Genomic DNA, 26,914 nt, shown 5'->3' on the forward strand with positions numbered 1-26,914 from the left:
TGTTATGCTGCAGTCTAAATACTGGAGCTGCTATGATTTTTTACCTCTGCATGTGCCAAATGTTACCATCCATCTCCACGGTGCATGTGAGTATTTTTAGTACAGTGTCTGATTAAGCATGTCAAACTATAGGAAGTTGCGGTTTCTTTGAGGTCAGTGCCCATGTCAGGTCAGCAGTTGTAGTTTATGCAAGGATATAATAGAAGTAGCAGTAGTGATAATAAAAATGAAGAATAGGCCTAATCATGAAATATGAGAGAAATGGTATCCAATGTTATTATGCAGTACAGCGGTGGATATAAGACTCCCATTGCACAACAGCTTGATCCATTCCAGATTTTGCTTCTGAGACTAACTTGAGTGTATAGGTTGCAGTCTCCAGTGTGCATAGCTCCCTCCTCAGTAAATCATGGAATGGATTGAACTGCATGCAATGGGACTCTTATTTCCATCTATTTCAATTATTCTGGCACCTTGTTTTCTGAACTGTGCAGTTCTGGAGGTTATTTATGTCCTTCTAAAGCCTTTTTTGGCTTTAGAGTGATGTAAGCTTGTGTCAAGGAGGTTTCAAGGGAAAAGGAGACTTGTTTCCTGCTGTTGGAAACTATTTTGGGGGGTGGGGGGGGGTAGGTAAACTATTCAGAAATGTGCAGCAGAGATGGAAATAAGATTGCACAGCAGTGTGATCCATTCCTGGTTTTACTGTAAGTTTAACAAGACACAGCTGAGCTTGTTACCTATACACTGTGGTTAATCAAGCTCCTAGTAAAACCTGGAATGGGTGAAGCTGCTATGCAGTCAAAGTCTTATCTCCATCCCTGTGTAGGAAACGGAGACCAGTAAATTATGTTTTTGGTGTAAAATCGAACATGATAGCGTGAGGCACTGCAGCATTAATGACCCATTGTAAAATTAGGTAGAAGTTTGGAGACCATACATTAACTCTTCCTGTTATTAAATAGGGTTTGTCCTTGAGGATATGCTCAAACTTTCATCAAAACCAGCGAATTGCTGCAGCTTTATATTTATTAGCTGTTAACGTACATAACATTTCTCTGTTCTCCATTTAAAGCAAAGTGTATATGCAATCTCCTAAGCGTGTCAGACACTTGAAAGAAATGCAATGCTAAACCACTCGACCATGAAAAAGTGCTCAATTAAAATGTAAACTACTCCCCCGCCCCCGGTCTATTTGTGCGGTTAAGTCATTTCCAGTTTGCAGAGTCATTTTAAAAATGAATGTTATTTTTAAAGTGTGATAATGGCTAGATGGTAGTTTGACCATCTAATGCTTTTTAAAGGTAGTGAATGTTTAAGTGCTTTAGTAATTTTTTTTCATTATGAATTTTAGATTGTATTGTAGATTATCAATGCCTTTGAGACAAATGGCACCACAACAAAGCAGTGTGTGAACTCCTTCACTGGTTTTTAACATAACTCTGTGTGTGCGTTCCACTGTCGGTGCTGTGCCGTTTTTGTAGGCTTCTTTATTGTGGCCTGTGTCAAAGTTAATCACAGAAGCATGCTGAAACCTGAGCAAATGATTTAATTTCAAAGGAGGGGCTAATTGTGTGGGAGAAGAAAAACATGATTTTCTTGCCTTCTTTACCTCCATGACTAAGCTGCTGATAAGTTTAGGTATTGCGTTTTGGCTGCAATGTAACACTGTGCTCTACCATGCCTGAAGGAGGTACGGGAGCAGAATTCAGTCTGTAAGCATTGCAAGCTTTAAGAAAGCATGCATGCATGCATGCATGTTCTTTCCAATGTGCGAAATAGACAAACTTAAAACACATTGAATTATTTTATTTTATGTTTTTTTGTTTGGCTTGCAGGTTTCATTAAGACAGAGCAACTCTTTCTTTGCTGTCACCTTTTGAAAAATAAATCAAATGTAATCTGAGTTCTGCATGCAAGCTTAAGACGACTGTCAAAGCTAACACGAGATGTCAAGTATAAATTAAAAACTGCTGTATATTTCTCGCTGTTCATCAAGTAATGTTGCACTGTTATTTGTTGTTGTTGAAACTGGAGTGGAACTGGATTTTCAGGATCCGAACTAGAACCCGGGTCAATGCAGTTCAGGCACTGATCCAGTAGCACCAATATTGCTCTACCTTCCCTAATGTGGCATTGTGTAGTCTAATTGCTAATAGGTGTCTGAAACGAGCTTTGAGTATTTCAATTTAATCAGAATGAAGGATTTGATTCGAACTCGGTGTGCTATACAGAGATTGAGGTGAATGCAAAATCCTGGCAGGTATTATCCAGGTTTATTGTCGCTCGCTGTTTTGATCCACAGTGTTAACCGGGGTCAGTAGTTCATCCTAGCTTTAGGATGACCTTTGGAGGCCTCCTGAATTAAATTGGGTGGTAACACATTCTCAACGGCCCTTTTAATCCACATTTTGCCCATTTGAAATATCACTTCACTTTAGATTCAGTTTAGGAACTGTTGTTAATAGCACAGTTTTTAAATTTTTTTTTTTCTTCTCCACACAATGACCCACAGTTTACACGTTACCTTGCATTTGCACTGGGAGTCTATTTGAGTTGAGTATATTGTTAGGTGAAACTGTACACAAGCTACTGTAAGCAGGTATTCATGTGTTTTATTATTCTCTTCCACAGGGAGTCGCATAAACCACAGTGGGGATATAGGTTTGCTGGGAAATCAGACAAAACACTAATTGCATGCTTGTTTGTTGCCGTTTTAATCACGTGAACCTTATTCAGCAGTGCAGGCAATAATGAGCAACACATCACAAGAACACATTACAGTAACAGGAGACATCTGCATCTTCCTCATTGTAAAGAAAAAAAAACCTCTAGATTATGATTTTTGCAGAATCTTAGTTTATCACATTCTCTGCGTTAGAAGTCACATTACTGAAACTGCTCAAAGTCACATTACTGTGTTTTAAGGGATCTTTGCTCTGTGGTTACTATAGCTTCCAGTTTTAATGTACTTGTCCTGCCACAATGTCACTGTACATAGAAGCCTTTTCAGCAAAAGCCCTGAGGACTAATTCCTGGGAAGGCTGACATTTTAAGTGATCTACTAGCTTTTTAAGACCTGCTCAAATTATGCATGTTTTTTTCTTTGCATTAAGCAGACAGTAGCTGAAGAAATGTGAAGGTGGTTTTTAGAAGTAAAGCAGGGAACAGTTAATCTTCCTCTATAAAACAGACTGATGTAAAGATATTTTGTGTAAAAGTACTGTAGTTTCCAATTTGTGTTCTGGAATTTGACTGAATGCTTCAGTAGTTCTACCATTCAGATGTTCTGAGCAGTGGAAGTTGATATTTTTTTTTTCATTCATTTTTCTAAGAAATCGCCTGCTTGACACGTGCTCTTATGCAAGACCTGCCCTGTAGAGAGAACCCTTTAGAAGAAAAACTAGAATTAAAAGTGAAGCCTGTGTTCTTTCTGTTGCTTTCCCAGACTGTGGCGTGAATGTCCACAAGAGTTGCAAGAACCTGCTGGGTGAATGTAGCAGCGGTAAACTCAAGGTAGGCATGCAACTATTGCACTTCTCTGTCAGTTTGGGATTTGCTTTCAGCTGTTTGTTGGAAACATGCTAAAACAACATTGCTAATGGAAGCGCAAGTTATCGACATTGCAAATTTGAAGCATGTGCCAATAGACATTTTGTAATCATGTTACAATCAAGAGTAGGTTAATCATAAATGTTTGCTGTGCTGAAGGGAAAACGTAAGAACCAGCTGATGTGGTTGTTCAATGCTAGGTAGGAGGCTGCATGAAAAGATAAGAGCTGGTGTTTGCTAACACTAGTATTGTAGATGACACCCCCTTATGCTGTGGGATAGTGTGCTGTTAGGTATTACAGTCCAGACCAAGCATTTTTTGGGGCACAGCCTGTTTATCTAGGGCTGCAGATCAACGTTTGATAAATAAACTTTGAACCTTTTCAATGTTCAAAATGCGGTGCTCCACCCTGTATAACCCTGTAGTGGGGAGCCATAGTTACAAGACCGTGCTATTTGTGTTCCGCCTTATAACGAGTATGGAAGGGCTACTGCAATGACATTATGGAGCAAATGGTAGCCACAACCCTACCGTGTTATCACCGATTCTGCACTGTAACAAGGCGCGTTATAACGGGTGAGCACTGTATTACTTTTCTATTAAAGAAGTACATTTGACATATGTATGATTCCATTTTGATATACATAGTCTGTCTCAACAGATCAAATGCTATTAATGTTGTTATTTCTCCTCAGAGAAACCAGACTCCTGGGTCTCCACAGAGCACAGGACACAATCAAGGTAAGTGCACTGTGAAAATACAAAGGGTTGTGTGAGGGGTGCAGTCACATAAACTACTGGCAGGACAGTAGGAATCTTGCACACCTGATGCACCTGATCACAAACTCATTTGTAAGGGTTATTGAAACAGCAGACATGATTTTAGCTGGGAAGACTGCATGTTTCTGCAAGTCAGCATTCATCTCTGTGTTTGTGTGTGAAACCCTGATGCTTTATTGCAAGCCTTTGTGTTTTAATGCTTTCTCCCGGTTCTGTTTAATATTAAGTTTGCTGATTTGGTGTGTAACTTGAGTGGTTAGGTAATTATGATTGCCATCTCCAGTTATACAACAGCACAGTTTATCGGGGCGGTTCTTTTGTGTTATGCAGTCGGACAGCAGCTGCAGTTTCTACGCAGGTTCCTGTTTTTGTTTTGTTTTAGAAGGTTCTGGGGAAATAGGTCGGTGAGGATGGATCAATTTGCACATGGAAGTTCGAAGCTGCTAGACAGAACTGCAAGTGCATTCTGGGAGGTGATATAATTGACAGGTTGTTAAAAGCAATGTGATCAAAGGTTTCGTGGGTTAGAACAGTCTTTGCTAGAAAAGGGACTTTTTTTGTATAATTATCTTTTAAACATTTTGGTTAGATCACTTAATAATTTACTTATTATCCAGACACTCTTCATTTATTTTTCTCATGTCCCGAGGTAGCCAATTTGAACATACGTCTTTTATTTTCAGTCTACTTGGAATCTAGACAATGCAAAGTACTGTAAATTGAAATGATAGACTTTTTTCACTATTAAGTTAACTATTAAAATAGGATAACTTTGCTGATATTACTGTTTTATTTACTGTCAAATCTTACACTCCACAATAGAACACATGATATAAAGTGAGAACTAATCATGAGCCAAGTTACTTCCAGCCCGGATATGCCAACAGATTCATTACTTGAGCTGCAATTAGGATGGGTTGGTAAACTCTGCATGTTTCAGATGATGATAAAAAAAAGGTCAGCTCTTCAGGACAGGTGCTGCATTATTTCTGAACAGCGACTGAACAATAGTTAAGGTATAAAACCTGAGAAAACATATACGAGTCCCATGTGAGCTTTAGGTCAGCCTTTCCTGTGAAGCATTGAAGCTGTTTCCTGCCGCAAGGCTAGAGGGAGCTGCCAGTGTTGAGCGTTTTTATATCTAATCCCTCATTTATTACCGGTACTTTCCAAGAAAAATTGACAAATAATTGGCATGAGAAGAGAGGGATTAAAAAAAAGTAGCTGGTGAGATCATTAGTTTCAAATAAGTACTGCAAGGGCTGGTATTTTTCAATTTTTTGGCTGAAAAAAATAAGAAAATCCATTTGGGATTCTTGTTTGCCAGCTGGAACAGTAATATCGCCAGCAAATAGTACAATGTCAGAGGCTGGCGTGTAGTTGTAGGATTCACGAACCTAGATCAGATGTCGTTTTCATTTAAAAATGAACCGTCACTTCCGCATCTTCCAAACCATTAGCATTGTTCTCGTAGGAGGCACGCTAGGGGTTATTGCACGTTTGCTGTGTAAAAAGCAGTTTTATGGTATTTGTAAAAGGAGAAAGAAAACTCATCAGGCAGCTGCCAGGTTATACTTTGGCTTGAACCAGTTTATTTTGTAGGCTGGCAAATACATTATTCAAATAAGTTACTCTTAACATTGTATCCCTATCTAATCTACCTGTCTATGTCTCTCTCCATCTATCTTTAACTTATTATTAATAAAGAATATTAGACCCTTTTAAACCAAGGCTATGACTTGCCGGAGTTTGTTCACATGCCAATTTTAATTCACTATCCAAAACTCTTTTTGCTTTTAACAAGTCTCCTGTGCGGTCAGCTGTCATATAAACCAAATTTAATTGGTCAGACTGATCCACAACAGGGTGTAGAATTGTCTGAGAAATACTGATTAAACCCTATTTGGTTTCCCCATGGTGCAGACTGCCTGTAGGTCAGCTTCAATGTGTAGCAAATTGATATAGGATTGAAGTTCAGACTGTTTATCAATTTTTCACTCCTGGTACCTGCTATGAGGGCAAACCTGCCCCCTTTCCATTTCTCCTGTAAAGAAAGGAAAAATAACCTCAGCATTATAAATCTAACACACAACAAACTTAAGTTGCAGAGGGGAGCGTTTTATTGTTTGAGTTAGTTTCTTCTTGCTAGTTCTTAAAAACTTTTTACAGATTGTTTTGTTTCAAAGAAAGATTGTCCTACTTAACAAATAAAGAAAAAAAAAAGTTAGTTTAGCCGTGGGGTGAACTCCAGGTTTTAATGGATGTGTTTAATATGCAGGAGCATGTGGACATATAAACGGACAAATTTCAATATTTTTATTGATTTATACTGTCCATCTACTTTAGGAGTGTGGGGAATGCTCACAACCTCATAACTAAGGCTGGATTTTTGTCACCTTAAGATTTGTGTGTATCTATTGCTGTGTAATATGTAGTTCCTCGTGAAAATTCACATTTCTGAAAGAATAGTGTGAAAATACATATTTTTCTATCACTTAAAAATAAGTGCAGCAAGCATTTGCCTTATTCACTACCTGTTACACTGCATTTAGGAATCTGGCAGCCGGTTTAGTTCTTGAACACCCTGCATAGGGCTACACGATTTCTTTAAAACTCCTTCAACGAGAAAGACAGCAGCGGCATCAAAGTACGGAAATATTTCTGCTAAAGATCGCACCATACAAGAAGGGGACATTTCACGTGTCTGTTGTTATATTTATTATTTAGGTTTTTATTTTTCGATAATTCACTGATGGTGAAAAGGTGGGCATAAAAAATGTAATTTTACAATGTAGCATTTATATTTTTAGGAACATTTTTTGTATAATAACCTAGAGCAAAGAACCAAATTTGAATGCAACATGCTATTTTTTCTGCTTTTAATAAATATTATGTTTAGTGGTTAAGTGTCCTGGAATACTATGAAATAAGCTTTTTTTTTTTTTACTGTGAAACAGTACAGCCCTACTGATTACTACAACTGAGTATGCTGATCATTTTAAATCTATTAATAATCTATTAAATTAACAGTGCCGTTTTGTGCTGAACTTGTCCAAAATACAGACATCATTGATCGTGCTGTTTTCATTGTAAAAAGTAATGCCTATCTTAATTGTAGCACAGCATGACACTCTGTGTGTTTGCCACACTCCCTAGAGGACTCATCTGCAGTAATGAAGGGGCAGCATGCATCGTGTTCTCACCTCAGTGGAGATGAGACAGCCTCCATTTCCAGAAGGTTCGAAAGCCACTGATAAAATCCTGAGCCCTAATTCAGATTCGCAATTTCGTTGCAAGCTCAGCCTCCCTCTCTGGAGCACAAGCTGGCTTTAGCAATGTGTGCAAAGTGCAAAGACAATGATGAGAAAAAAAGAGGTTTATCCAAGCAGCCCAGGCTCTACTGCGGAACAGTCTTCAAAGAACTGAACAAGAGGCTTTTCATTCGGAACGAGCTCCTCACCTCCAGGATCCGGGAAGCGTTCAACAGGGAGAGGATGAGGGATTTGAAGGCTATGTTTCCGATGAGCTCCCCTGGTGTCTTGCTCTCTGACAATTTCCTTTTCTCTGTAGCCGGCTCGTTTCTGAAGGAACAGCCCCGGAGTGCCTTCTCGGGTCCTGATGGCTCCTGTGCTTCCTCGCGCAGTCCAGGCATGACCATCACACAACGGGGAAGCAACGCTCAGCCCACAACCAGCACCGCTGCCACCCACGCCAATACATACAGGTCAGTATCTGGGTAAAGGGGTGTGGTCAAAGGCGGCCAATTCAGTACATTTGATACTGAATCCGCCTGCAAACTTGAATTCACTGTATTGTTTCTGTAAATGATAAAAGGTGGAAAGAAGTTTTTTGTTTTAAACTTTATACCTTGCAGCGTCAAACTAGGGTGCATTCTGACTCCACAAGGCTAGAGAACATGCATGTGTATATATAAAGAGTTAATTAAGGTTCAGTGGGTTGTTCAGTAAAGGAAAACTGATGGTGCTGACTGCAGTGGTTTACTCTTGCTTGTCTTGCAGATCAATCACAGGAGAGATGGAAGAGATAGATGGGTTTATAAAACTAAAGCAACAGTCAGAAGATGCTGTCTCGCTGGCTCCGTCCACAGCGGAGTCCATTGTAATCGAAGGTGAGCAGTGTACTGACTGAAATCAATATGTATGGTGTATGCTTTTGTGCGCAATGCAAATAAGATTGTTTTATATTATTCCATGTCTCAAACATTACTAGGCTCCCCTGAAGATTTGAGCTACAGTTTATCAGTTGCCATACTGTGTTATATAATATGAATACGCTGTTGCTAGAATGAGTACAGTGATTCCTTCATGTTTATAGTTTCTGGTGTTAATCTGTGAACGTAGTGTGCAGATTTTATGCAGTGAACGTATTTCTCTGTTACCTTCTCTGACTAATAATGAATTAGCAGATAAATGATCATTGCTAAAACATCATGGATAATGTCACAATGACTGTTTATACCCCCCATCCCTAACCTGTATAAAATATATTTGCTTCTCTACAGATGCACAGTATGCATCTCTCAGGGGGGAGCTGGAAGTAGATGCCCAGGACATTGAAGCAGAATCATGGAGTCTGGCTGTCGACCCCGTGTACTTAAAGAAACACCAGAAGGAGGCGGTGAAGAGACAAGATGTTATACATGGTAATCTGTGTCTCTTGTACAAAAAAATAGACTGTGCTATGCAGACTTCATGACAGTTACTGTGAAACAGAAAACAGGATATTCTGTATTTATTGCCATGATTGTCTGTAATGGTTCCCTGCTTGTGTGAAAAGTTCAGCCATGTCTACTATTTATCTTCTTTTCACTAGCGCATAAAGCATGTCATTTTGTGATCCAGCTGGCACAATAACAACCATTTCCTCCTCCTAATTAGGAACTTGTTATCTTAGCAGGATTTTGACAGCTTTTTAATCTCTTCGCAGTCATGATTTCAGTTCATTTTTAATCTTTCAGAGCCTTCTCACTAATGGCCCCATGTGCTGTCTGCCAGGCACCCATGATTGATTTATTACAGGGGCATGCCATGTTAAAAGTGAGCAAAGTGAAGTAAAACACAATCCTTTATTATTGAAGATACACTTAGCTTTGCAAAGATGGGAGGTGGTACTAGTTTGCCGAGCTGGCATGATTTATTTCCGGACTCCCCTCTAGAGATGCAGGAAGGCCTTAATAGTTTAGTTTAGGCACATTGTCTAGGTAACAAGCACAGGTGTGTCTTATTAAACGCCCAAGTAGAATCAGCAATGTACCTTCAGCAGAAAGGTCAACCAACCCTGTTAAGGCCATGTTGCATTGGTGCCTTGACTGGCCTTAACAATAAGGTTTCACTGTATTATAAAAACAGGTTTCTTTCCCATTCTGTGCAGGGATAGAAATAAGACTCCTAGCATAGCAGTTTTACCCATTCCAGGTTTTACTACGAGTTTGCTTAGTCGCAGTGTATAGGTAAACTTATGGTAAAACCAGGAGATGATTAAACTGCTATGCTGTGTAAGTCCGTTTCCATCCCTGATGTGGGAAAATGAAATCTGTTGATCTGTGATTCTCGCAGAGCTGATCCAGACTGAGATGCACCACGTCCGGACGCTGAAGATCATGTTGAGCGTCTACGTGCGAGGAATCAGGGAGAACCTGCAAATGGACGACAGCAAGGTGGAAAAAATCTTCCCTTGTGTCGAGAACCTCCTGGAAATCCACAGACTGTTCTTATCTCGGCTGAAGGAAAGGCGGAAAGAATCCTTGGAGGAAGGGAGCTACCACAACTACGTCATTCACAGGATAGGTGATATCCTGGTGTCGGAGGTAAGACAGGTTTTTTAAAATGAGAAACACTCAGTGTCTGTTTTGAAGCCAAGTACTGTAAATACTATATCAGTTAGTCGTACAAGTCCAATCAAAGTCGACGTGAAGTTGGTGAGCAGCTATGGAAATAAGCATTGTACAGATACTGAGAGATGGGGAAGGAGAAAGCATGGACACACAATTCACAAAAGTTTGAATGCATAAATAAAAATAACATTCTCACTATATATTAGTCTTTTATGTCTGAAAGATTTCTTAAATAAGTATTTGTGATTTCTGCATTAGATAAAAAAAATAGTATTCTGTTTCTTTTGTAGTTTTCTGGAGAGATTGGAGAGAGAATGAAGGAGAGCTACGGGAAATTTTGCAGTCATCACAGTGAAGCCGTCACCTATTATAAAGAGCTGCTACAGAATAACAAAAAGTTCCAGAACTTGATTAGGGTAAGGAAGAGGCATCTTCCCCAGCTTTAAGACAAGATAGATGACTAAATAAAATACGTCTTTAGCCCTTTTCTGGGTGTCTGCATCTTATTTAAATAATCAAATGGTTGTCTCGGTTTGATGTATAGAACTGTGTGTGTTTTTTTTTTTTTTTCTTGCAGAAAATCAGTAACCTTTCTATAGTAAGGAGACTTGGAGTGCCGGAGTGTATCTTGTTGGTCACTCAGCGCATCACAAAGTATCCTGTATTGGTGGAAAGAATCATACAGAACACGGAAGGTAATGAAATGGGTTTTAATTTTTTTTTTAAGTGCCAGATTCACTAAGCAATCTCAAATGACTTAGTAAGAGGGTTATTCAACCAATTTTCTCATTAACTTATGTTATGCTCATTCATGTACAATGTGAAATCATTACACCAGTGGTTTCAAGAAGGAAATGTCATGCTTTCAACTACACACAGTGACAGTCCTGTGCAAGTAGGGCTTCTGTTTTTTTTTTTGCAATTTAAAGGCTTTTCGAAGGTCAAGTCTGTCGTCGCAGGGATTATTTTTCCAGTAAATCAGCCCATCTTGGAATTGTCCAGCAGTACTTTATTGTGTTGTGTTGAGGGCTATTAAAATCAAAATGACCGCGCAGCTGGGAATCCCCCTGTGCTGGGGGCGTCGTATTTGTTTGTGTTTCGTAAACCCGATTTTTATATAAAAAGGGTAACCTTTTTTTTTTTTTTTTTTTTTTTTTTTTTTTTTAAGTTGGTTCAGAAGACCACGAGGAGCTGACCCGAGCTCTGGGCCTTATTAAAGACACCATCACACAAGTCGATGCCAAAGTCAGCGACTACGAGAATAAAACTAGGCTTAAAGACATTGCCAGCAAAATGGAGCCCAAATCTTCTGGGAAATTCAAAGACGGGCGCTTATTCCGCAAGGAGGAGATACTGAATGGGAGACGACGGCTCTTACGTGAAGGAATGGTTTATTGGAAAGCTGCTTCAGGGCGTCTTAAAGGTAACTGTATACACTTATTTTTATAGAGTCCTCCTTGTCCTCAGTCATATTAACTTTCTGCAGAGTATTTATTCAGCGTTTGTCAGACGTGTCGGGTCCAATTTATTTTCACACACGCTGTTTATTTTACACGTGCTGTTTAATTTTTTTTTTGTTCAGAGTAAAACAGGTTTAAAAGGCATTGAATTGCAAAAGGACACTCTGTACTGTGTCTACAGTCAAGCCCCACCCCTTGTTCACTATATTTTTCACATACCTCTTTACAGACGTGCATACTGAAATCCTCTCCTGATCACTCATTTTATCATCAGACTCCTCAATGCGATCCAAGTCATTATTTTATTACTATAACATCTCAAAAAGCTCTGCAAATGTCTGTGATGTTCTTTGAGCGCTGGATGCAGAAGCAGCTCTCTCCTTTATGTCTGTGTTATCTCTGTAGTGCATGGAGCTATGAGAAACGCCCTTTTTTTTCAGTTTCATTTTTCTCCTATCGGTCCCACTCGGCCATTGAAAGGAGAAAAAAAAAAGACTAGAGACCTGTGCTTTAAGTCTTTTTGATGATGTCGGTCAAGGTCTGACATCGGACTGGAAAGGGAAAATTGTAATGTCGGACCTGGTCTGACACAGGAACGCAAAGGGTTAAGAAACAAGCAGAATGATATTCCTTATGCTTTTTCCTTGTCTGTTTTGTTTTAGATATTCTGGCTGTGCTGCTTACTGATGTACTTTTGTTAATACAAGAAAAGGACCAAAAATATACATTTGCTACTGTGGTAAGTGTTTAACAGTGTTTTGTAATATTATGAACTTATACATACATTCTGTCTAGTTCTTATTATCCTTTTTTAAATATCAAGTACATACTTTAGTGACCACTGCTGGATAGTAGGGGGAACTTCTGGGGGAAAAAAAGTGAAAAGGTGGGACTTTAATAGAACTTTAAAAAACAAAGTTGTAGATTTTAAATGTACTTTATTAATTGTGATTGCCACAAAAGAAACTGTGTCGCAGTTAATTTAATGCAAGTGCCCATAATGTCTCCGCAGGATAGCAAACCGTCAGTGATCTCCCTGCAGAAGCTAATTGTGCGAGAAGTGGCCCACGAGGAGAAAGCCATGTTCTTGATTTGTGCCTCCTCGGCAGAGCCAGAGATGTATGAAATTCACACTACCTCCAAAGAGGAGTGCAACACCTGGATGAACTTAATCCGCCAGGCGGCAGAAAGGTAACAAGCGGCCAGCAACTCCTCCATTACTAACGAATCGCAAATTCAGTAGAGCTGTTCATGTCAAGCACTTTACAGTCAAAGGCTGCTCGTGACATTCAAGGGAACAGTGACTATTAACTTTCAAGATTCGTTGATGTGCTTAGTGTAGGCTATTGGTTCTTCTTTAATATAGTGTAGGTTTGATTTTAATTTTCGGTGCAACTTGTTGTGATTTATTCAGGTTTCTATGAGTTGACCAATAATCCTTTTGGAAGTGTTTTTGTATTCGGTTAAGTCACACAATTCTTTTACCTTATTTATTTATTTAAGTTGTCCTGATGTAGAGGAAGGAGTTTCAAGTGACCCGGAGGAAGAACGCAGACTGGCTGAGGCACGAGCCCTTAAATTAAAAGAATTCCAAGGTACATTGTTGGGGGGGGGAACCTTTGTATTTTCACTAAGAACAGGAAAAGGTTCAAAGTTATATGTTAAATATTCATGCAAGTTAATGTTAAAAGTTGAAAAATTGTGAACATGAACTCTGTAGCCACATCTTTATGTTGTGTGTTGCAAACTCATTATACATATGAAGTTACTTAGTGTGCAAGCTGTTGGGAAAACTAAAGACCTGACTTCTCTAAACCGAACAGGTGACAAAACAAGAGGAAACAATGCACTGTGATTGTATTCTAATGTTGTTTTTTTTTTTTTTTTTTAAAACCAGTTCGCGGGACTAAAGATTTCTGTCTGTCTAAAGACCGTGCTGATTCGGACTGCACTCTTCGACGTCTAGAAGTGAACTCTAGAGTTCTCCACCCCCCACTGTTATGCAATTAAAAAGTAAAGTTGCTTGAGCTTGGGATGTACAAGAGTCCCCCCGCGCGCCGGTTTTTTGGGCCCTAGAAGAAAAAAATATATTAATATAATATATTTTTTTTTTCAACCGGTAAAATACATGTAACCCACTCTATGGGGGACGATACTGTGTGACATGACCCCCTTGAATCGTCGATTTTTTCGACCTTTTTTTTTTTGTTCATCTCCATGTAGTTGACTTTTTACATTGCCGACATAGCAGTTTGACACATTTCTGGTTTTGTTTAGATTAATTGTACCCTCTGAGATTTGTGTTGGCCAGCCCATGTTGACTTAATTCTAATAGTTAAAATAAAACAAATCCTTTTCAGCTAATTGAGTTTTGAATGTTTTATGTATACGTGTAATACCCTGCTCACTTTTAAATAGCTGTTTGAAAGTCAGCATCTTTTGAATCGTTGCTTCTCAGTTGAAAATCTTCAGAACCTGCTGATTTCCCATGGGAGGGATGTGAGCTGGCAACCTGAAGACGGGCTGGGGTCCTCGGGGTTACCACAGCGAGCAGAGACGTTCGGAGGATATGAATCCAGTCCCACCGTTATGAATAAAAGTAAGTTTGTAATGCTTGACACAATGTACAAGAAGGCTTCCTAACAACTTGAGCAAATTGTTTTTTGTTGCAACGTTCCCCTAGAAAAAAAAAATATATATATATATTTTTTTTTTCAATGGAAGACCTGGTAAATAACATGTAATTTAACATGAGCAATTGATGGCATATGGTAATATACATGATTGCCTTGACTTGAAAATTTTTCAACCTTTTTTTTGTTTTCTTCTCCATGTTAAGTGTATGTTTTAATGCTGTCATTGCTTTTCCTGCAGATGGCAGCATGAAGAAAAAGTCTTACACTGTGTCCTACACTGGGGAACACAAGCTAAGAGAAAGGAGAGGCCAGCTGACAAGCTATGACCCCGAGCTGCAGGACCTGTGGGGTGATGAAGCCGCGCAACAAAAGGTAACCAATTCCCATCATTCAGCACTTAGTACACATATTTAAAAATGCTGTCAATTCACTTATTATTACCCAGTTATATTATACAATACTATAGGCATAGCGTTTAGGTCCAGTGTTTTCAGTATGAAGTTTTAATTTATTTTATTTTCAGGCTGAAGTACCCGAAAAAAGTTGGCCTAATGTGTAGAGCCCTCCCTTTCACGAATCGGAGGTGAATTCTTGTTGCATTGCAGTAATAATTTATTACCTTTTTCGTAGCTTATTCCTTTTAATTTTATTGCCGGTGACATCATCCGAGCACAAGTATTGGTTTTCAAGTACGATTGCAACAAGTGGGTTCTCCGCACACCCCTAGCCGAAACATTTGTCACTGAATACATTGCATTTTCTTTAGTGTTTCTACATTTTAGTAATCCATACCCAATTATAGAATTTAAAAAAAGGTAATGTTACCATCCAGCAAACTGTTTATGCATTTGTATGTTCAATGACAGATCCGTAAACAGTAAACTAGATTAGATTACGTAAATGTTATATAGTGTGGAGAAATACTTGAGTCTTGAGTGAAGTACACTGCTTTTACAACTGGGATAGCAGCGGTTTGGAGTGTGTTGCAAAGGCTGTGACGTGTGTTGCAAGGATGTGGTCACCTGAACCCAGGGATTGTATTACTGCCCTGTAACCTGTTGACAAGCCAGCTGCTATTTATATTTCACCATATATACGCAAACATTTGAAAAAAATCTTGAGATATATTTATATATATATATGGTACGGTATACAGGGTGATTAGAAAGTTTACTAGATCAATTCTCTCATTTCTTTGTGATTCGGCGGCACAAACAGATCAAGGCATTATGATGGAGCGATTTGAGGGAGTGTTCTGGTTGAGGAATCATACTGTCATAAAGAACAACTGCGGTGCATACCAGTTGCAAGCCTGTCACGTATCAGGTCTGGTACGCGGACCATGGGCTGCAAACCACGGATCTAGATGTATAATAGCAGTTAGGCACTCCACATCGAGGACTTGCCAGTAATCAGCTGGTTTTGTATTGGGCCCCATTGCTTTCTATAAGTATTTGTGTTCCCTTGCATGTGCTAAAGTAGTTGACTAATCAGTATCTCCTGCTTTTTTTTTTCCCTCTAGTTTATTCAGAGTGTGCAGACCTTGTCACAACTGCTTTACAGTCTTCAGGTAATTTCCCTTCTTTTATTTCATGGTTATTGCCACTGTAACCAAACATTTAAGTCATGTCAAGCTCTAAGATAAGCCAAATGTAATTCAACTGTCCGCACAGTGTGTTTTCATTGTGACAATCTCCTTTTATGGTAGTGCTTCACTCAATCGTTGAAGGTCAGGTTTTTCATTTCAAGCAGGATTTGACCTGTGTTTTCTAATGCATGTGAAAGATGGATACTTGAAACAGTCTCTAGCTAAAGCGATTGCTCAATGCTCATTAGACGACAATACCTGGACTCTAGTTTTCATATGTAATATGTATGAATAAATATTGTCTTGGTGTGTAATTCATCAGCTTTAAACATTATTATGCATACAGCCATGGCCAGAAGTTCTGCATTACCTAGAATTTTAGGATTGAAACATCATTTAAGGAAATTAAAGCTGTATGAACTTAATTTTAGATGTTTTATTTAGCATCGTGTAATCAAAGAAACTGCAAAATGATATCACAATTGTCTACTGTTTCATTCGACTTTATGAAGCAAAATGAGCTTATTCTATAGAGTGATTTAAAACTTCGGGCCATAGCTGTAGAAGTAGACTTGTCAAAATGTTTGACCTTTTTTAAAGTAGTAATCGATATTGTTAGTTCAGTAACTTACTTAATCAGTTTATAAAAAACGAACAAAAAAAAGATATCCTTTCATTCTCTCTGTATGTCAGGCCATCATTGCACAACAAGACAGCTACATGGAGCTCCAGCGAGCGTCTCTGCCGGACCGGGACAGGCAGAACCGACTGCGGGGCAACGGGCTTCTGGAGCAGGAGAAGCAGCGCAACTTCGAGAAGCAGCGGGAAGAGATGGCCAACTTCCAGAAGCTGCAGAGCCAGCTGCGTCTGGAGCAGCAGCGCTGGGAGCGCGACCGGGAGAAGCAGCGACGGCTGGCCGAGGTGGAGGAGGAGAGGCTGAAGGAGCGCGAGGAGGAGTGCCGGCAGCTCCAGGATCGGCTCCGGAAGGAGCACGAGGAGCTGGAGAAGCAGCGGGAGAAGTACCAGCAGGACCTGGAGCGCCTGCGGGAGTCCACGCGGACCGTGGAGAAGGAGAGGGAGCGGGTGGAGCAGCAGAAGTGGAATCTGAGGAAGCTCAAGACCATGTCCTTTGCACCAGACATATCGCAGGTAAGATCCCCCGATTTTGAGAACTCAGCTGCGTCCTGCAACTGAAGTGCTGGGTAGGTATTTGGGGAGGGTTAGGTTTTTTTTTTTTTTTTTTGGAACAACCTTACCTTTTTATATGCAAGACAGCTAAATCGTGTATGTTCGCAATGTTGTATTGACAAAGTGTTGCCACTTGGAGGCACCTATTGCACAGAAATGGAAACTGGCTGGATTTTTCAAGTATTCTACTTCTGTGCTAAATGGTTACAGTATTTAATTTTTTTTTAACTCCGGAATGTGCATCATGATATAAAACACAATTTAGTCCGAATATGTATATTTTGACAGATTGCCAAAGTAGTCTGAAAAGGAATATTTGTCAAATGTTACCAGATATCTGTAAAACTTGTAAGCAGAAGATGCTTTGGTTACACCCCCCCATTGCCCAGATATGCGTCCCCTGCGGGTGTTAATCATTTTTTAATAGCTTTTTTTTTTTTTTTTTTTTTTTTTTTTTTTTTTTTTTTTTTTTTTTTTTTTTTTTTTTTTTTTCTCTAAACTGGCAATTTGACATATCATGCAGGTTGCTCCCTGTCCTCGTTTGTGATGGCGTCCAATTAAAAATAATAAAACTTGCGTTCCTGAGTTAATATGGTACGTTCTTTCATCGTCTCTTTCATTTTCAACTTGCGCTTTTCTTCAAGGCCTCTGGCTGTATCTGAATTAGGCTCTAAGTTATTTTATCTGGGAACTGGGAAAGGCAAGGTGAAAAAGATGAAACTTTACCTGTGTAGTGTTTTTAATCTATTGAAGTCGTCTAGATTTGCTTAAATAAAGACTATTAATCGAACCTATGTATGGCAGCCATGGTCAAAAGATCAGCTAAACATGACACAAATAAATTGAGGCGCGCCTCGCTCTCTCTCTTTCTCTCTCTTATATATAATATATGAGAGTGAGAGTAAATAAAAGAATAGGTAGCAGGTTTTTCTTACACTTGCAGCTCAATGGCATCAAAGGAATATAAATGCCGTGAGCTACACACTGCTAGTTAGTACAGTGTGCTTTAATAAGGGTGAGCTGGGTACTAGCAGAGTTTAACCGGTTTATCTTCTCCTCATGTACTTGTGAGACCTGTTTACTGATGGGCTGATGGATAACAAAGACTGTTCCGTGGGAAAATGCACTAAACTTTGTAATCTGAATATTGTTTATACCACTCAAACAGAAACTAGCCCAGGGAGGCAAGTTGCTGCTCACCACTTCATGCAATGGAACAATTACATTTATTTAACATTTTATGAATTAACCCCCTCCCCTTTTTCAATTGTTGTCTTTTATTCTAGCAAGTAAAATACAGCATTTAGCAAACCTTTTTACATAGCAAGCATTACACACACGACATTAGTCAGCTGCAACACTAGCAGCTCCAGGCTGTTTAGCTTTTGTGGTTGCCACAGTTCCACCCTTGTAGTTTAATACCCATATCCGTGCTGCTGTTGGTATTTTAGTGAGTTTTTTTGTTACAACAGCTTTGTACTGCAAGTAACAAGCTCTGGTGTGTCTAATTCCACCTATAATAAAGCCTGGAATACCCTAAAGGAGGCAGTGTGGACCAGTGGTTAAAGTCCAGGGCTTGTAACCAGAGGGTCACCGGTTCAAATCCCACCTCTGCCACTGACTGACTCGCTGTGTGACCCTGAGCAAGTCACTTAACCTCCTTGTGCTCTATCCTGTAGATGAGATGTTAAATCAATGTCCTGTTATAAGTGACTCTGCATATAATGCATAGTGCACAGGCTACCTCTGTAAAGTGCTTTGTAATGTTAGTCCACAATGAAAGGCGCTTTTAAAAAAAATAAAGATATTATTATTATTATTAATAAATAGCATTAGGGATGTTAGATCCTATATAATTTCCTAAACATTTAAACTACAAAATACATGTATTGGAACTTTTTTGTAACCAATTAATAAACACTGCCATGAGGATCCATCTATTATAGTTTTGGACTAACTAATGTTACTGTGCATATGGTAATCGTGTGAAGCCACCTGAGTGTTATTTTCATTCCTGCATTGTATTTCTTTACATTGGGGGGGTTAGCATTGTCATTTTGTGGGTAACATGTTTCTCCCGTTGTGTCCTTGCTGTCATCTGTAGTGGGAGCAGCAGTGATTTGGGGTTTGTTACACTGTAACATGCATCAAGCGAAGTCTTAATGGAAAATGTATTAAGATGAAAGAGATAGCAGAGTGGTTTATTCCCATGGTCGTGGTACTCATTTCTATAGTTCCAGGAAAGGACATAGCCATGGCAGCATGCTCAAATTATGCAATAAAAACAGTAAGTGCTAGGCAAATACAGATAAATTGTGGACATGGCAATGATTCAGTAGCTTTCAGCCTGGGACTTTGCTGTCTTGCTAATGCCAGCACAGTTATAACTGCCTGTAAATTACTGGGACTGAGTAAAAATAGGCACTTCTATTAAAAAGCTTAATTGTGTCTTTTTATATAGTTTAGTGTACAGTTGTGTTTGAGTAAATCACAGGTATCAATCCGGTGTAACCTCCAGAAGGTGTGTTTGCATATCGCTGGCGAAAAACCACTTCAATAAAACTACTCCTTCCTGACAGTACTGTAGCAATTGTGGATTTGTTATTACATGGAATTGCTGTGATTTTAAAAATGTAATGTAATTTTATAACAAATGGAATATGTGAAATGCATTGCTTTTGGCGTACATACTGCTCGTTGCTGGTAATTACATTTTAAGTTGTGTAGTTTTGCTCGGGCACGTACTGTAATTTTTGCAGCAGGCAGTTTCCCCACACTAACAAAGAGGCTGTGTAGTTATTCCTGGCTTGGATGTGTTCAGAACAGTGTTTTACTTCTCATCTGTGATTTCAAAGCGCTCATGAATACACCTTTCATGAGCGCAGTGGTGGAAATAAAATATTTAAGACTTTTTGTAGTAGCCTCAAAACTTGGACAGTCTTTTAAACACTTTTGGGAAGTTGTAATAACTTTAGGAACCCTTGGCTTCCTTTTTATCTAGCTTTTTATTTTGCATTGAGCTTGGAAATATTCTCTGGGAGCAGAATTATAGGTCTTCAGGACTCTTAACATTTGAACATAAATGATTAGTCTTTTGTCAGTTGGTGAATAAAGCACTATTCTTTACAATTCTGTTTGATTTTCTGTGTTTATATATAAACAATTGACGGATGGATGGATGTCAATTGCTTTGCCAGTAGATGGTCCGAGCATTTTCTTTTTTGATTTGAAGATTTGAAACTGAGTCATATAAGCATGTATACAAAGAGGAGCCTTTTTTTTTTTTTTTTTTTTTTTTTTTAAGAGCAAATGTATATTTGTGCTAATGTAAACTTCAATCAAATGTTGCTTAAAGCAATAAAGGTGGTAATGATTGCAGCGTTCTGGGATCTGAAACCACACCATGCAAGTGGGAACTCATTCATTTAAAGCAAGAACTGGAACATGGCCAGCATACATTATTATTATTCTCATTTCAGTCAGGTCTTTGTGCTCCTACTCTCTCTCAAACTCTTTTCTTTTTGAAACACTGCATTACGTTAGAGTAAAATTTGAAAGTTAAACAACGAAACATCTGTTTTCTCTATAAATAATAATACAGACGCACACTTACCAGTGAAAGCTGGTGCTGCATTACAATACATTTATTTGTGCTGTGCCGGTTTGCTGCAGATTTCTTCAGGGTTATGGTTTGACAGGTCAGAACACCTCCTTTTAAGCCCATACAGGTGTGCGTGAGTTATGAATTGAATGGTGCTGCTTGAAGCAGAATGAAGCAGTGTTCAGATTCTCGGTAAAGCATTGAAAAGGATCTACTTGCTCTAGTTTTTCTCCTAATGCAGCACCTTACACCCATGCTTGCTCTTTGTAGAGCTTATGGTCTCTTAATAAAATGAGCTCCACTATACAGGTATACAGTCAGGATGAGGTGATATGTCAGCATGCTTTGTGTTACTTGCCTTCAGGTTTACTGCCTTACTAAACTTCTGTTAGAAGGTACTTTGTGGATTTTATTTCTTGTGGCTACTGACACAACTCTTATTTGTTGAATTAACTTTAACTGCTTTCCCTTTGGGAATTTGTTAGGTGACCTTGACCTTCTTGAGACTGTGATTTAAGTTTGACCTTGCCTTGATCCAAAAAACAATGCCTGAATGAATGTATTTCAAATGATTTGACAAGCTGAATCACTGTCACTTTAAATCCTGTTGTCCTGCTGTAGCATTAAACAGAGATTGGATAGGCAAGTGTTACCAAGAGTGCACTGACGGGAAAGTGATTTATTTTTGACAGTCACACGATGCGCCCTGATATAGCTTAATGAGATGGGTTGATTTGACCTTTCATTATATTTAAAGTAGGTGTGCATATTTTAGATGATTGGCTGGAATCTAAAGATCCATTCTTGCGAAGGCGTTTGTTTTGTTTTGAGACCAAGTCATTTTTATATTGCTGTGTGAACACAAAAAGGCAAGTGCAAGGCCACACAATTTCAAACCACAAACGGCAAGGCCGTGGTATACCCCGTGAAGCAGCCCAGCCCTCCCTGACTGCTGTTAGCTGCTATGCTGCTGGAAACAGCTGTAATTTCTAAAGAGGCCTCTTTTTAGTTGCATTAGTTTAGGGGAGGATATGGGTTTATACAAATCATATAACTTATGAATTGTGAGAACTGGACATTAGAGTATTAGAACTTGTAATTGCGCAACAGAACAGATTGGCTCTCGCTATATACACACATGATATTATATATATATATTATATATAGTAATATATATATATATAATATATATATTATATTATATATATATAATATATAAAATTTTTTTAAATCTTTTAATGTAGTTATGTTTTCGTACAATGGAAACACTGTTTCCTTCTATGATGTCATGCTTGAATTGAGATGCAGTGCGATTTGGGGAAATCTGATTGTGTTTCACAGAACTGAAAGACTCCTTTCATTACCTGTGAACAGAGGAGATATGTTTGTCAGATACCATCACAGTGTTGTATTGTATGAGAACTGCCTGTATTCTACTAGTTTTATAGATAAAGTATTTCCTCTTTAATTACAGGGATATTGTTCCGCATCCTGATAAGGTAGTGGAAGGATTCTCTTTAATTATTATTTTATTGAGGGGGTTCACTACTACTCTTTCAAGAGTAAGATTTTTCAGAACACTTCTTTTTACCCCCAGATCAGGTTTAGTGGAAAGTAATCCACGTACTTATGTAGACTTTACATTTTGCCTTAAAAGAATTAATCAGTGACGCTTCTCATTTTGAAGTCTGTAAACCAACTGTATTTCGTAAATAAAGCGTTTGAATAGTGGTCATGTTGTCTTTCATCCCTCCCGTGGCTGTAATTAAGACACTCTGTTCAGAATGCTTCTACTAGATGCAAGAAAACGTACATTCCAAAAGTTTTTGAACTGCTGTCTTCTTAGTGTAAGGTTATACTGTGTGGTTTCCAATTCAGTTTTAGCAGAATTTCTGGTCTGCGGTCCATAGTTACTGTCTGGAAGTTTTGTGTGTTAACAAAATCATCTAATGTCGTCTATGACATACCACTGTGTTTTATAATCACTGCGAAATACCAGTGATTGAGACCATTCTCGACATAACACTAAGCCCTGTGTGTGCACACCTGCCTTTCCTTTATTATACAAGTATAACTTATTTGTTTATGCTTTGATAAGAAATAAGTATGCCTAAAACACACATTTTTGTGTTTTTTTTTTTTTTTTTTTTTTTGTTCTAGGGCAATAACAGCAGTCATTCCATCAGTTTTAATGGAGATGGGTTCCTAAACATTGAAGGCGCCCCTCAGCTGCCAGGGAAGCCACAGGGCCATTCGAGTCAGCCTGGGGCAGATTACCTGGAGCGGCCAGAAGTCTTACTGAGGCGAGAGAACAGCACCGCAGAGGCCCGGCCCGTGATCAAGTCTGAGGTGCCCATCCACCTGATCAGCACCACCAACCAGCTCCACAAGCAGACTGGCGTGCAACAACGCATCCCCACCAAGCTGGCTCTCCTCTCCTCCAAGGGCAAAGACAAGGGCAGCAGAGGCAAGGGATCCCACAGAACGGAAAGCGCAGGTCAGCAGGGGGCAACAGGAAGCTGCTGTTGAACTTGTAAATTTTTAAGTTTAGATAAAATGAGTTTTGTCCCATCTGCTTACCACCAACTGTACTGGCAGAAAAGATTCGCCGAGGCTGTGTTATGTTGTTCCTCTGTCCTTCCTATTTGTCCATCATGTTGTTTTTATTTTGGTTGTGTTCCTTGCACTGTGAAGGTGTTTTGTTGACTGATTTTGTTGGAAAAGGACAGAAGTGACAAGTGATTTGGATTTTACTTATGTGGGCCTTTTTTCTTTAAACAGCTGCAGACCTGAGGCAGTTGCTACCGCTCAGACTGTCTGGAAAGGAGGACGGTCCTTTAAAAAGCAAGAGGCCTGCTAGTCCAAATCAAAACTTCCAAAAAGGTACAGGAGACATCCCTGAAATGCAGATTGGGTTATGTTTTGGGTGGAGAGGAAAAATAGAATTATTTGGGGGGGGGGGGGGGGGGGGTTGGGGGGGGGGGGGTTATAATTTGTTGAGGTGCTTGTTACAAATTCCTGCCAAATAGAGGGATGGAAATCATACTCCCGTTGGATAGCAGTTTGATCCATTCCTAGTTTTGCTAAGAGTTTAAGGAACACCTGTGCTTGTTCTGTAGACACTGTGGCTAATTAGGCTTGGGTGGGTGAAACTGCTATGCATTAGGAGCCTTTATTTCCCATCCCTGAAATTTTATATATATATATATATTATATTTTTTTATGATTTTCCAGAACCAGCAAGCCCTCCAGACAACCTTCCCGATGCCACTCATCTGCACCCACACGGTATGCAGAAACACAACCACCAGGGATCACCACAGGCCCTCTCCCCACAGCCCAGCATTACTGAGGAGGTGACCAAGGAGGACGTCATCTTTTTCTAGTCCAAACTCGGGAGAGGGATTTCTGGACAGCTGGTCGCACATTAGAAAGATAGGCATTGAACATAATTTAGCTACTGTGGAGGGAGGGGAAAAAAGTAAAAGGTGATTTATTTTTAAAACTTAAGGTACTTTTGTTTTTAAACTGCAAAGAATGTATTTTAATTTTGCTAATAACCTGTGTTTTATAATTAACCTAGTGTAATTTTAATCCTGATCGATAGCCCATAGATGCAGTTAAAACTGTGATTCGTTGCATGAAGAGATTCTATTTTTATTTTTTTAATGGTTAATTTACTTGCATTTCCAAAGACCAAGACTTCCTGATGCAACTGCTGGTGGAGTTAGCTGTAGTTGGCTTTGTGGGAAGTGTTTGAAATATTAAAAAAAAAAAAAAAAAAAAAAAAAAACTTGACATTGAAGCATTAAAACACTGCTGTGAGTTGTTGTTGAATACATGTGCTGCACTGGTAATCGTTCTCAATAACTGGGGAGGACCTCAAGGAAGTACGTGCAGTGAGAATACGTTCCCTGATAAGCACTGTGCTTGGAGATCCACGCTTATTCATGTAGCAGACAACTGTCACACTGAACAGGAAAAGGCCAGCTGCACCACATTGTGATTTGGCTCAGAAATTGGTAAATTCACTTGGGTTTGCCTACATTCAGTCAAGCACCCAGCAGAAAGCTGTGACCCCATTTGGATCACTCTTCTCGGTCTGCGTGTCAAGCCTTGGTCAAGGGACAGTTAAAAGTTTAAAGCAGCAGGACTGATCCGTTAAACCTGTACTTCTTTCAAGTGCTTCAGCAGGGCAGTACACGGCCTCACGCTGCCTGACAAACTACTTCTAGATACATATTATCAACGACTTGCTGTGGCCAGATTAATTTCCCAACCTGTCCTCAAGCAAACACTTGTGGGAACAGCTTGGGAGACCAATTCTAAACAGACACTTGTTGGCACTCCCATGGTGTTCTTATTGTGGGTGTCTCACTTTGGGGGTTACGAGGTTAAAGCAATAGTAACGTGTGTTAGTCTGTCGCTTACAGGTGTAAGTACACGGCACACAGAAGATAACAAAAAGTACTATAACATGAATTGTAGGTATCTTTTTAAGGTCATTCCCAAGGCATGGGTTACCATGAGGTAAGCTGAGGTAACTGGGTTTTACACAGTTCAAAAAATAGGTTCTTATTTTGAGTTTGATAAGTCCATGTGTAAAAGGAGGTGGGGGGGGGGGGTTCTTTCAGGATTGCATTCGTGAACATGGAGATCTGGAAACAGGAGGCACTTGGTTTGACAATTTAACAGAGGGCTTCTGAGGTGCTGTTCTCAGTAGTTTTACTGTTCTGTAAGAAAATGGTTATCACATTGTGTTCTAGCCCATACCTATCTTGCACAAATTCAGACTGCCACTCCTTACTCACATTTCTATGTGGCTCTGGGACAGCAATGTATGTGTGCATTATTTGTATAATACACACACACCATTCCCCTCAACTCAACCGTGTAACTTCATGCCCAAATTATTAATTTAACTTCCTTATGAAAGGGCCAACAATGCTACTGTATGTGGTTCAAGTTTGCCAAAGCTTTAATACTTTTTTAAAATATAAATATATATTTAGGTAATTCTATTTACAACACGGGGGAGCTCAGCTTGCCTCAAGGCATTGAGTAACAACCTAATTTAATGCTATTTAAAGGGTCTTTTAAAATAAATGTTATGATGCATGAAAGGATGCTCTGCATGTGTTTAAAACAGCAACCCACTGCACATCTTACAGGGCCAACAGCAATGCATTCTAGTAGGGCAGTGATCACCCAGAAAAAGGTCACGGGACACAGTGGTGCCTAAATATTTATGCGAAAACTGTACATATTTTTTTCCTTATTTATTTTCTCTAATAGAATTGTACTTTTTATTATTGCTCGTTTTTGTTGATTTTAGTAAGGATTTTGTTATTTGGTTACTGATACATACGACTAGTAAATGCAGAAGTGACTGCAAACTTCCTGAAGTCTCATTCTCCTTCTGCAGAGAAGGCAGCAGATGTTGTTTTGCGTATTTATTAAACAAACAAACAAAAAAAAAAAACGTAGTGATAAATCATGTTGATTAGTCTTAAAATATTAAAAGGGTGATCGGAATATACTAGCATTTGCTACTTAAAGCAAAACGTAGAACTAGAAACAAAACCATGTTGCTAACGGATTTGGACTTGTTAGTCCTTTTAGTAGTTCCAATACTCTTGGTCTTAAAATGAGTGAAAATATAAGCATGAAAGAGTTTTACTGAAGGAAATTGATAACACTTTTGGTTTTTTATTTACCTTTTGAATAGAATAATTCCTTGTGACTGCCAAGGATAATAATGGAGTATATTTTAGTTTCAAGAAAACACACGCGCACATACAAATCTGCTTACAGCACCTTGCTGCATTTTTTGGCTTTAATAGTTGTGCCATTGTGTACTGTCAATAAATATTGCCTTTTTTAGTTTGTATAAATGCATTTTTCAGATTTTTATATGAACTGTTGAGCACTTTATAACATTTCTGCATATGAAATACTATTCTTTTGGCGCACTCTACAAAAGCAGCAGTTGCGTTTTTATATAAATAAAAACAACATGCTAATGCAACAAGCAGTTTGTTTTTTTATTTTGGTTGTGTAGCTGAAATAGTTGTGAAACTGCGTCACTGTCTTAATTGGCTTCTCTAGCTAGTCCCTCTTTTATATACGAAGGTGATATAGTCCTGTGTATTTCTTACACTTTAGAAAAGTTCACATTTTTTGAAGGGGTGTTACGGATATGTATTTCAGTATATATGTTGTAAATAATGGAGATTTTCTGTACTGCCAATTACACT

At 39.0% G+C, this 26,914-nt stretch overlaps 1 protein-coding gene across 1 annotated transcript in view; it reads left to right on the forward strand.

The window, feature by feature from the left end:
* Nucleotides 1-26,685, forward strand: part of LOC121300519 (rho guanine nucleotide exchange factor 18-like) — a 39,764-nt gene extending 13,079 nt beyond the window's left edge. The window contains exons 10-28 of the mRNA XM_041229084.1: nucleotides 3,446-3,513; nucleotides 4,246-4,291; nucleotides 7,901-8,054; nucleotides 8,350-8,459; nucleotides 8,853-8,993; nucleotides 9,907-10,157; nucleotides 10,475-10,600; nucleotides 10,762-10,879; nucleotides 11,353-11,607; nucleotides 12,307-12,383; nucleotides 12,657-12,835; nucleotides 13,148-13,317; nucleotides 14,103-14,243; nucleotides 14,519-14,652; nucleotides 15,803-15,850; nucleotides 16,562-17,017; nucleotides 22,818-23,154; nucleotides 23,439-23,540; nucleotides 23,892-26,685. Coding sequence (XP_041085018.1) covers nucleotides 3,446-3,513; nucleotides 4,246-4,291; nucleotides 7,901-8,054; nucleotides 8,350-8,459; nucleotides 8,853-8,993; nucleotides 9,907-10,157; nucleotides 10,475-10,600; nucleotides 10,762-10,879; nucleotides 11,353-11,607; nucleotides 12,307-12,383; nucleotides 12,657-12,835; nucleotides 13,148-13,317; nucleotides 14,103-14,243; nucleotides 14,519-14,652; nucleotides 15,803-15,850; nucleotides 16,562-17,017; nucleotides 22,818-23,154; nucleotides 23,439-23,540; nucleotides 23,892-24,043 — 3,065 coding nt within the window. The 3' untranslated portion in view covers nucleotides 24,044-26,685. The remainder of the gene's footprint in view (nucleotides 1-3,445; nucleotides 3,514-4,245; nucleotides 4,292-7,900; nucleotides 8,055-8,349; nucleotides 8,460-8,852; nucleotides 8,994-9,906; nucleotides 10,158-10,474; nucleotides 10,601-10,761; nucleotides 10,880-11,352; nucleotides 11,608-12,306; nucleotides 12,384-12,656; nucleotides 12,836-13,147; nucleotides 13,318-14,102; nucleotides 14,244-14,518; nucleotides 14,653-15,802; nucleotides 15,851-16,561; nucleotides 17,018-22,817; nucleotides 23,155-23,438; nucleotides 23,541-23,891) is intronic.
* The last annotated feature ends 229 nt before the right edge of the window (nucleotides 26,686-26,914 follow it).

Source organism: Polyodon spathula, chromosome 26, assembly GCF_017654505.1.
Source record: "Polyodon spathula isolate WHYD16114869_AA chromosome 26, ASM1765450v1, whole genome shotgun sequence".
NCBI classification, from domain to species: Eukaryota; Metazoa; Chordata; class Actinopteri; order Acipenseriformes; family Polyodontidae; genus Polyodon; species Polyodon spathula.